Source organism: Drosophila willistoni (genome assembly GCF_018902025.1).
Source record: "Drosophila willistoni isolate 14030-0811.24 chromosome 2L unlocalized genomic scaffold, UCI_dwil_1.1 Seg168, whole genome shotgun sequence".
Lineage (NCBI taxonomy): Eukaryota > Metazoa > Arthropoda > Insecta > Diptera > Drosophilidae > Drosophila > Drosophila willistoni.
The window spans coordinates 8,238,251-8,249,476 of record NW_025814047.1 but is presented as its reverse complement, the minus strand read 5'-3'; the positions used below and the strand labels follow the sequence as shown (position 1 = coordinate 8,249,476).

Below are 11,226 nucleotides of genomic sequence, written 5' to 3'. Positions count from 1 at the left end.
GCCTGGGCCTTCATTGAACGTGAACGTTGGCGTCGATTTTGCTGGAGAAGGGAAGGGGGTTCCTTTTTTTTACAATTTTCTGTTTCTTTTTTTCTCCTTTTTTTTTGTATTAAAGTGGCATAGCAAGAAATTCGCGTATTTTCATTTCAGTTTTAGTCACTGAGCGAAGGCGAACGGATACGGAGTACGGAACACGAAGGCGCGTCGGCCCCAAAGGCGGTAATCCATCATCCCCTCGTCTCGACTCCTAGAGAGTAGTAATACCAAAGTTTTGGAATTTGGATTAGCGTGGGGAAAAAAAGCGTAAAACTCGTGTTAGTCCGAAACGAAAACGACACCACGAACTCGAATAGTTAACTACATAATTACTATAATTGCCCAACACACACACACGCGCACACACACACATAATTGACCTACCTAAATCGTGTCAACTATGACGGCAATATAAAAATTCAAAAAACGGATGTTTTCCAAATGTTAAATAATCGAATGGATAAAATGAATCTCTTCTAAAATCAATTAATATTAATCTAGATATTAAACTTTGAACTAAACCGCTGAAAGTCAACAACTGGAATTAATATTAATGCATTTTTTAATTCAATTAGTGATGAATTAATGCAAACATTTAAACTTTTAGTTTATGAATCTACTGAAAACTGGAAACATATACATATATCATATCTGAACGAAAAGTATCTCAGAATTTGAAACAAAATAATGTCACACTATGTATATAGATGTGTACAAAGTTGAGAGCTTAGCCGGATATGGTTCATCTGGCGATCTGGAAGTGAAATTTTTAATTTGAAATGCAAAAATAAAAGAGAGAGAGAAGACAAAAAAAAAACACAAAAAGAAAACAGTTCCATTGCCATTGTCATTGTCAAGATCTAGCTGAGAAGTGTCAGAGAGATAGATAGCAAAGAAGGGGAAGAGCAATAAGCAAATTTATAGATAATGGAATCAGCTTGGTCCAGTTACTACCAGGAAGTTTGAAATTAAAGATTCTTGTGGCTAAGCATTCCTCCTCCCTCGCTCTCCCTCTCTCTCTCTCCCACTCTCTTGTGTATATGTAACATTTTGGAAATCTTACTTGATGTATTTACAAAATGTAAGCTTTAAAATAAAATTGGCACGCGATTCAATTGAATCTTAGCTGGAAGTGTGGACAAGCCAGAGGGCAATTACGAACACACACACATACACACACACATAACTCGGACGCGACCGTCTGTCCAGCGAAACGAGCTCATCTCTCTTTGGATTGATATCAGTTTACGACCGCAATACGCAAATTTATGCCTCCCACACACCCACCACACGGCTGTGGGAAACGGAATCTTCGTCCGTATCAAACAGACACATCACATCTTTATCTAGATGAGCACACTTTTGCCTAACTATCCAAGAGGTTCACTTCTCATTGTTTATTCGCGTTCAGAGCTTAAACGAAGCGTGACAAATTTATTTACCCACTATACTAGGAGCATATGTGTGTATGTATGTGTATGATCCTGTCCGGTTTTTATGTTCAGTGTTTGTGTCCTTTTTGTTGTTGGTCAAGTGAAAGTCAAGTGTACAAGAAATAAGCAACGAAAATCGAAATATGGTTGAATCAATATCAATATGATAATAATCGTGTTACAGAATCCAACAGAGCAATAAAACAAAACCGAATAATGAAATTCCCACGTCGATGTAAAGTGAGATGATTTGAGTGAATTTCGATTTAAGTTTTTTCCCCCCAGTTCCTTTGCCCTGTCCCCCAAAACAAAATGCTTGACAAATTCAAGACAAGGGCAATAGTAACATTTGGCTTGGGATTCATATTTATGTGGTAAGTGAAATAGAAAATATAATGCAAAATTATCGATCTATAATCAAAGAATTTATGAATAACCATGATGGAGTGGGTGGTGGGCTACCAAAAGAACATGAAAAGAAAGGAAGCTACAATTTGCAATCAAGGTCAAACGAATCACGGCATCGAATTTCTCTGAAACAGAAACAGAAACAAAAAACGCCAAAAGCAAAACGAATTTGGCAAAACAGACAAAGTATGAAATCCTTTTTTGCCCTAGACAAAAGGACCCCCGTACACGGACAGGGATACTAACATGAAGCAAGTTAATTTCCAATTCAGACTTAAATTGACAAAGTTTGCAATAGTTGGTAAATTGCATGCGAATGTGGGCTATAGGAGGGGGAGGGGGAGGAAGGATAGGATCCATTGCATATTTGTTTGCTACCATTCTTTCGGTTCTTGCTCATTTTGCAGGTTAGGAGCACATGGAGCCACGGAAGCCAACGTGAACTATACAGCTAAGCCGCGAGTGGTTCTTCCACCTAATTATGTCAAGGGTAAGTTTTTGAATTTCTCTTCTCCACTTTTCTTTTTTGTTTGAACAATTGCTTCACTTACCTTCTCAAAAGGTGTCTGCTGTCTGTTTTTATTAAGCTCGTGTTTTATTTTTTTTAATCTATGGAAATTTTTTGTTTTGTTTGGTTTGGTATGGTGATTTGTTTGCACCATGGAATGAAACCACCAATCCTGGCGGCAAAAGGATATGGATATGCGTGTTGGATTTTTATTTGATTTTTTTTTTACCTCTTTTCATTGTGACGCAAAAAAAATTCAGTTCCCTCTAATATATAGTAGGTACTTTGACGTCATGCAGCGATCGATTAAAGCCCGAAACTAACTAACAAATTTGTTGTTTCTCAAAAATATTAGCAAGTTAGTAACTTCATATGTCAATTAACTGTCATTTGTTCGAATAAGTTCTAAACTAAAATATTTCAATGCAAAAGGCTATCGATTCGATCGAACTAATTTGCAATTTTGGCAAGTTTGCTACTAGCAATTTAAGCTAATCAACACCTTTAGTTCTATCGATTTTCGTTGTGTAATTACGCATATTAAAGCCACAATGTGCCCCTGAACTTGAGAGTGTGTGAGTGTGTTTGTGTGTGTATGTGTGTGGAGGTGTTTCCGTTTTTTAAAGACCCCGAAACTCCGGCGTCTCCAACCGTTCAGACACTATTTTAGCCAGCACGAAAATGAATTTGTGCACGAAACATTTGGTTAGGGCCATTTGTTTTATTTTCGCCGAGAATAAGATTTTCCGATATTATTTATGTATGATGTATATGGAGTTCACACCACATAACCATTACCATAACAATAACCATTGAAATGTAAATGCTAATTGGCTCTTTATCCCTCTTTTCTATCCAACAGAAATACGCCCGCCCTCGAAGAAGGGCTCCCCAGTGATAGTAGACTTTAGCATATTTGTCGTAGATATTAACTCAATTAATGTAGAGGATATGGACTTTAGGTAAGTGAATGACCTGAGATTGCCGATATGGAATAATCATAATGTGGTTAGCAATACAATATACATTTTCAGAGTAGACATGTTTATACATCAACGCTGGCTCGAGTCGCGTTTGGAGATACCCGACGATATATTCGAGGAGGGCGATGATTATGTTACTTTACTTCCAGAAGTATTTGAAAACTTTTGGCAGCCCGATCCATATTTCCTCAATTCAAAAATAGCCGGTACGTTCAAATATTGAAACTATCTCTGTTTGTATGTATGTCCTTTAACGATCCGCTTGCACTTACTTGTCTCTTCACCCAAATTTTGTGTGTGCATTTGAAATCTGATGTATATAGAGTGATAAATTAATTTTTCGTATACTTATCCATTGTTTTTTTTTTTTAAATTTGTCGTTGTTTTTTTTTTGTTTTTTTTTTTACTAACCAATCCATTCCAAAACGAAAATAACTAAACAAACAATGCAAACTTCTACCTAGGATATGGAAGTCCATATGTTGCGTCCACCTCTCTGCTACGCAATAAGGGTGAAAGAGATTCGAAAAACTTTCATCTAGACAAAACTTTAAGTATACCTACCCGAAAAACTAAACACATCTCAAGTCAAATCAATTTACAAAAATTTTCAAAAAGTATATAGAATGTGTGTTTTTGCGTTTTTGCCATAGAACATGCGACGACATTCAATCTCAATTCGAAAATCAAAGCAGACATAACCATTTCATATGTATTCTGTACAATACTCTGTCCAAAAAGCATTTATCGATGAAAATCCAAATCAAGGGATTGATTCTCTGTGTATATACAAAGCACTCAGTCTCCCCTCGCATAACCATTTTCAAAGTAGTTAGAACAAAGCATTAATCGCTCATTGTCATTATGAGTAAATGGTTTTCTTAAATTTTAAGATATGCGTTTAAAACTTGTACTTGATATTCGTCTTATTGTTAGTCCAATCTCTTCTCCAAGGACTTGACATTTGGATTAAATGATCATATCTTAAAAGTTAAGCGGCTTCTCATGGCACTGACTAGATATTTGCCGATAAACCAAGAACTAAAAATACAACCAAATAGATTGTCGAAATTGTAATTCATTGCTCATTCTCTCTCTATCTATCTCTCTCGCTCCTTCTCTGTCTCTCTCACGTTGTGTTACACAAGTGCATACATAGATGCAATGTACATCAAGGGTCTAACTGACCATTAGCTGCACGAAAACCATAACCATACCCACTTGCAAGGCCATGGTCAATTTGACACCTGCCCACACCCACAAAACCCACCCACCCACACACTCCTCCATTCCCGCAGTACTTACTCCAATTGTTATTGTTGAAAATTCGCAGTGATAAGATCTCGCCTTGGCTTAATGGTTTTATTTTTCCCTTTTTTGGTTTTGTTGCTATTTCCATTGTCAACACCCACCGAAAATCGATTGAGCCGAGAAATTTTATTTATTTTCAACTCTCGATTTTGGGATGGGCGATGATGATGATGATGATGGAGCGCTTAATTCAAGTCCTAAGCAGAAACACCTAAAACCACTTCCTCAATCAGATTTGCAAAATGAGTGACTTCCCAATGCCAATTCTATAGTTCTAATCCGAAATCACTTTGTTCCGCATCTCTGCAACGTCTTCTCGATGTCTTTTCGTTGTAGAAATAGCCACATTGACGCACAAGTTCACGTCGGTGACGTTGTACAAGAACAAGACGGTAAGATATGCTGCCCGGATGCACGCCATCATAGCCTGTCAAATGGAATTTCAACTCTACCCCATGGACATTCAAGTGTGTCCCATCTACATAGAGAGCTGTAGGTTCCGACAAATTGTCATCTGTCCCTTCCTATGATATATGTGGGTGTGTATTTTGCAGTTTCGTCCAACAATCAAAAGGTCAAACTACGATGGTCAGACTCCGGAGTGACGCTCAATCCGGAATTGAAACTCTTGCAATACAATCTCGGTCAGCCGCTGGAATTGGAGGAGAGCGATGGCTACATGCCAGAGAAAGTGGGAAATTTCTCTCGGCTCACAGTTTACTTTCGATTTGAACGACAAATCGGTCATCATCTAATCCAGACTTTCGCTCCCTCATCGCTGGTGGTCATGCTATCGTGGTTCAGTTTCTGGCTGGGCTTGGATGCGATTCCAGGACGGGTTACTTTGCTAGTGACCTGCATGCTGACACTGGTCACCATGTTCACGGGAGCAGATATTCCGCCAGTGGCATATGTGAAGGTAAACTGAATTAACCACAAGAATGAATTATTCGAGAGAGAAATGGAAATGATCGTTTACGATTTTCAGGCCCTGGATCTATGGATGGCTGGTTGTATGCTCTCCGTGTTCGCTGCCCTGGCCGAATTCGTGGTGGTCAAAGTCCTGGATGTCCAGTATCAGTACCAGGTGAATCGAATACCCAAGGTACTGCCCATGGTAAGGCAGCCAAAGAAACATTTCGCTTTAATAAATAATATTCTATAAACTGAACGCAGCGCATAAGCAACATGGAGAAGGGTCAATGTGCAACGGTGGCCAGCTGGGAGGGCGGAGCAGTGCGGTCTCGTAAAGCCACCCAAACGCCCACAACACCGGGGCAGGTAAGTTGAGTCGATTGAGAAGCTCACACACCTGTTTTTGCCGCAATTTCAATTCCTTAGACCTCGCTTCAGGGCAATGGAGGACCGCCGAAACCGGCCCGACGTCAGAGTCTTCTCTCCGTGGCCTGGACAGACACGGACACGGGGGTGGAGAAGATCATGTGGCGTGAGATTGACAAAGTTTCAAGAGCCGTTTTTCCCATACTCTTTTTCGTTTTCGTACTTCTGTATTGGCCTATTTTGCTCATGAAGTCCTCCTAGGATTTGGGGAGTTCAAGACTTCACATGTCTGGACTCCGTTAAAAAAATTATATTTACATGATGATGGGATGAGATGATCAAGGATACAAACAAGAAATGTGCAATATCAAAGATTTAAAGTACAAGCTATCTAATTGCCTGTGTATATAATATATATTATATTATATACTAAATAAGTAAATGTAAAGATAATGGAGCATTATATTGACAATTGCTCACAACGAAAAAGAGATTTGTTATACTCTAGCTTTCTTCTTTTTCCATTAACAATGAATGAATGATTCCTTTAAGCCGTCGTGTACATACTTACTGCTCTAAGAAGCTATAGAATTCTTGTTCATATTTGAATCGCGATTCACCTCGCTTCTGCTACCAATAAGTAATGGCTAACAACAATATATTTTATATACATATATCTTTATCAAAGTATGATTATTTCATTTGAATTAGGGAAAACCACACTGTGCTAGTTGACAATAACCCTAAGTGTATATCTTTAGGATTGGTCCTTAACAAACACACACACACACACACACACACAGAGTCACGAAATTTTCGTTTTTAAGCTTAAGCAAAAAATCAGAATCAGCCAGTGAAACAATTAATTGGTGCTTTAAATGAGAAAAAAAAAAACAAACAATAATAATAGAACTATTTATATGCTAAAACTAAGCACAATACATATTTGATTTTGAATTGTACATACCTACAAAATAATGGAAATACAAATAAATGCTTTTTAGAAAACTTTACATACATAATGAGAGATATTAATGTTATTAAAATCTAAGCAAAAACTTTTAGAGCTGTGGCTTTTATGTATTTACCTGTAGTTCAAATAGCGCACATCAGGAAAACAAAAACGAAATTTATATTTACATGTAAATATATTGAATTTAAACCACTATAATATATACTATATGGATATATATATATATCGATTTTACAATTATATCTGCTACACCAAGAAGAATAGGTTGATATCGATACATAACATATATTTTTTCATCTTTTAAGTTATTGTTATTGACAAAGCTTTAAATTTATCTTAATAAAAACATTGCATATATTTACTCATATATACAACATTTAATTATTCGTCTTCGTCTTCTTCTTCCTGGTCAGTTTGATCGCTCACGTTATCTTCTTCAAATTGGACTTGCATCGCTTCATCTTCTTGTGTTCGTATGAGCAGCATTTCATCGTCACTGTCCTCCTCGCTTGGAGCAGTGTCCTTGCCCTCATTCTGTTTCTCTCTTCTGTCGGCATTATTCAGCAAAACCTTCAGAGTGTATTTATTATAGTCGCAGCTGAAAATGCAATTCAATTTTCATAATTTAAAATTATAACGATGTTTCAATAATCTATCTAGTAAACTCGACACGCACATTTTATTCAGCATTTCGTATTTCCTGGACATGCTCTCATGTAGAGCCAGCAAACCTGTGTGCTGGAAAACACCATCGCGATTCCCATGTGCGGTCAATAAGCAGCAACTCCATTGCATATAGAACTCAAGGTGGGGCGTCGTTTGAAGCTGGCGGGCCAAGAATTGCATCAATCGCTGGGCAAACTCTGGCGACAGATCGGCACAGAGCAATTCAACTGCAAGGAAAGAAAGAAAGAGAGAGTGAAAGATTGACATGGATTTGAATATGCATGCAATGCAGGCACGTGCTGCCAAATGGGCATAAATTTACATATTGTATTTACGAGTATATGCAACTAGAGTTGGCTTTGGGTAGAGGTTATTAACCAAGGCAGGGCATGCTACCCGGGGAAACCTTGAAACTGTTTATTAACAACCAACCACCAGCAACATTTGCAGGCGCAAATTTGCACATTCGATCGGAAAATGGAGTCAGGGTAATGGCGTACAGTGGCGGCTATTTTTAGACCCCCCGATGAAGGTTGCCCGAATTATTTTTTTTTAACTTTACTTACTATCTCTGTAAGGGACACGCTCTAGCACTAAGGCTATCAAATTGGGTTCATTTAATTTCAAGGACATAACTAAGGCCTTTGAATAGTCCATCTTGCGGAGAGCCTGATGTGTAGCTTTCGGAGTGACCTCCAAGGACAAATCAAATGGATCGAAGACGACTCCTAAAATGAAGGAATCAAATGTAATCAACAATTTACAGTATTTCACAATTGAATTCATACCCTTGTCCAAGGCATATATACAAAGTCCTTCTGTGCCAGCTGCAGCAAACGCCTGGCCAGTGGGTGAGAATTTCACTGCGAAAACTCGAACTTCTGGCTGAAAACGTCGAGACGACATGTCGCCCTTACGAACTCCTGGCAATCGTATGGCCACTTTTTGATTGTCCAATTCCTCACGCTGTTCCACCAAGCTCATATTGCCAAATTCACTCATATGCTTGCGACTGATGAAATCCTTTAATGAAAAAGCCCATATTAAAGTCTAAATCAAATGGTTGTTTGGAGAAATCCCACATTTAGTCCATCTAAGCTGTAATTCTGAGTGATTTGGAATTTCTTGAGAAGAATGGCTTCCTTCACATGATAAATGCAAATGTTCGGCGACTTGCCAGCAGCTAAAATGCATTCTCCATCAGCTGAGTACTCAATGGTGGAGAAGTAGCTGAAATAAGAAAGCAAAAATTGTATCTCAAGTTTAAGTGGAAAGTCTTTTGCTTCTTACTTGGCCTGAGCATTCTTTTTGGCAGTTATAATATCGGTTTCCAGACGTCCACTACTAAGATCCTTCTGTCCTTCAATCGTAATCAATTGTGTAGCAGATTTGACGTCAAATATCGTAATATTTCCACTTAAAGTGGCAACAGCAACCTGAAAAACGATTCGCGAAGATGTAAAAAGAGTTTCCCTTATTATTTTAGTAGATTTTTTTGCCTTGCCTCTTCTCCATTTGGATTAAATGCCACACATGTAACATCCACCAGAGCATCGATGGTTTCATGCTCACTATTGCTTTCCAAACAATTCCATATCTTGATTGTTTTATCCCAGGAGCCAGATACCAATGTGGTAGAAGTGGCAACTGGGGAGAAGGCCAAGGAGGAGACCGGACCCTCATGACCGCTGATAATCTCCAACAACTTGCCCGTCTTCACGGACCACAAATAGATCTCAAAGATATCCTGGCCACCAGCTACAACTAGTTCGCCTGAATAGTCTACAGCCACACAGGCAAATTGAGCTGGATTCGGAGAGGTGAACGTTCGAAAATTTCGATATCTAAGAATAGACAATTATTGGCATAAGATTCAAGGATATTTCAACATCTGCCTACCTGGTTATGTCAAATGCTCGCACTGTGCCATCCAGAGAACTGCTTACTAAAAACTTTTTGTTACGGCTAAACTGTACGCCGGTCACTCCGCTTGTATGCTCACTGAAGGTGACAAAACAGAAACTATTCTGTGTATTCCACAGTTTTACCTTTGAGTCTTCGCCTCCGGTGGCAATGTACTGACCATCAGAGGAGTACGCTATGCAAATCATTTCACTGCTGTGCCCCTGTTGTTTCATTATGTACTGTTCACTTTGCCATTCCCACACCAGAAGTTGACCAATCTCCCGGGAAGCGAGTGCCACCCAATCTCCAGTGCAGTTAAACAGAGCGGCCGAGATTGGATAGTCGGAAATGCTCAGTGAATGAATCATATTCACATCAGGCAATTCGTACAGATAGAAGGCGCCAGTGCTAAATGCCGTGACCAGGACTTTGGTACGTCGATTGTAATTGGCGGCAGTTAGAAGAGCATCCCGTTGTTCCTTACGTGGCTCATTGGCCAAATAATGGCGAGCCAACTTTTTATACAAGAAAGGATGAGTTTTCTTCACGTCTTTGTCTTCAAGTTCATTCAGATCACCAGGAACATCTGACGAATCTGTCTGTGTTTTTTCAACAGCGTTTTCAACATCATCTTCGGATTCATTATCGGAGTCTCGGGATTTCTTGTTCTTTTTAGCTTTTGTAGGCTTTTCATCTTCTTCTAAATCCGATGGCGCCAAAGAGCACTCCCAAAGACACAGTTGTCCATTCCGACTTATGGTATTCAAGTGGAAACTATTGGCCTCAAAAAAACAGGCGACAATTGCATCCGTGTGCCCACTTATATTGTATGTGCGGAAATTCTTCATATAATTGATGCCACATATTTTGGTGGAACTGTCACGACACCCAATGGCAAGCAGTTTTGAATCTGTGGACCAATCCAACCAGGTAATGTCATCATAGCCACCTATAAAGCTTCTTTTTAGAACAAATGGATTGTATTCGCCTGTGATTTCTCCAGGAGAGCAGAATATCAACACCAAATTCTCGCGGGCCACAGCAAAATATTGACCATTCGGACTAAAACAAATACACTGCACACCGGTCTGGAACTTGTGGCGATGTATCACTGTACAGGACACCATGCTAATTAATTGGGCCTGGCCCTGCTCGTTGACAGCAATTAAAAGACTTCCATCCGGGGACAGGGCGATGTTTGTGTAATTGTATCGTGACTCCAGGCTTAAAGTTCGTGACTTGTTGCTATAATGGAAAATATGTAGCTCTCTTCGTATTGTATCAAGTTCTAATCCACTTACTTCTTAAGATCATATACAGTTATTCTGTTGCCCACAGGACTAATGACCGAATTTCCATCTGGCGTGAACACCAAGTTGCCATTCCGGTATATTGTGCCCAACAAGTTCGAAAACTGTAAAAAATTAGACTGATTAATTCTGCCTGAAATTTAACTAATTACTCACTTTATACGAGAACTTCATGGTGCTGGTGTTTTGCAATTTTAAATTGCAGTTGAAATTATAAACAAACCGCACGTGTTGATATCCAGTATTGCCATATCGTTGAGTTTATTCACACTATCGACTTTCGATTGACAGTACAGTGAAAACTCTTTATCAACAACCGTCGGTCTAAGGGACGATCTTTTTAGATGGCGCATGTCGAGGAAGTTTATTTTTGAATTAAAGGCCTGGTTTCGTTTCCTCCTCCGAATGATGT

At 39.0% G+C, this 11,226-nt stretch overlaps 2 protein-coding genes across 6 annotated transcripts; one reads left to right on the top strand and one right to left on the bottom strand.

Moving 5' to 3' along the window:
* The first annotated feature begins 179 nt into the window (after nucleotides 1–179).
* Nucleotides 180–6,337, top strand: LOC6652199 (glycine receptor subunit alpha-2). Of its 5 annotated transcripts, none has more exons than XM_023181096.2 (11): nucleotides 180–219; nucleotides 1,654–1,843; nucleotides 2,285–2,367; nucleotides 3,248–3,347; nucleotides 3,420–3,574; nucleotides 3,833–3,922; nucleotides 5,016–5,171; nucleotides 5,234–5,598; nucleotides 5,668–5,796; nucleotides 5,856–5,960; nucleotides 6,021–6,337. In XM_023181096.2, exons 2-11 carry the CDS (start codon nucleotides 1,782–1,784, stop codon nucleotides 6,219–6,221), a joined length of 1,446 nt encoding a protein of 481 aa, XP_023036864.1. In that variant the 5' UTR covers nucleotides 180–219; nucleotides 1,654–1,781; the 3' UTR covers nucleotides 6,222–6,337. The 5 variants fall into 5 exon arrangements, with proteins under 5 accessions (XP_023036864.1, XP_046865802.1, XP_023036865.1 ...); XM_047009846.1 differs by having other exon boundaries at nucleotides 202–314; nucleotides 1,571–1,843; XM_023181097.2 differs by lacking the exon at nucleotides 3,833–3,922 and having other exon boundaries at nucleotides 202–314; nucleotides 5,668–5,784.
* An 857-nt stretch (nucleotides 6,338–7,194) lies between these two features.
* On the bottom strand, nucleotides 7,195–11,074 carry LOC6652200 (periodic tryptophan protein 2 homolog). The gene is made up of 10 exons (XM_002074797.4): nucleotides 10,971–11,074; nucleotides 10,806–10,918; nucleotides 9,499–10,749; nucleotides 9,104–9,443; nucleotides 8,890–9,035; nucleotides 8,682–8,829; nucleotides 8,388–8,622; nucleotides 8,166–8,327; nucleotides 7,610–7,826; nucleotides 7,195–7,531 (listed from the first exon to the last, which is right to left on the bottom strand). Exons 1-10 carry the CDS (start codon nucleotides 10,986–10,988, stop codon nucleotides 7,315–7,317), a joined length of 2,847 nt encoding a protein of 948 aa, XP_002074833.1. The 5' UTR covers nucleotides 10,989–11,074; the 3' UTR covers nucleotides 7,195–7,314.
* Nucleotides 11,075–11,226: the final 152 nt, after the last annotated feature.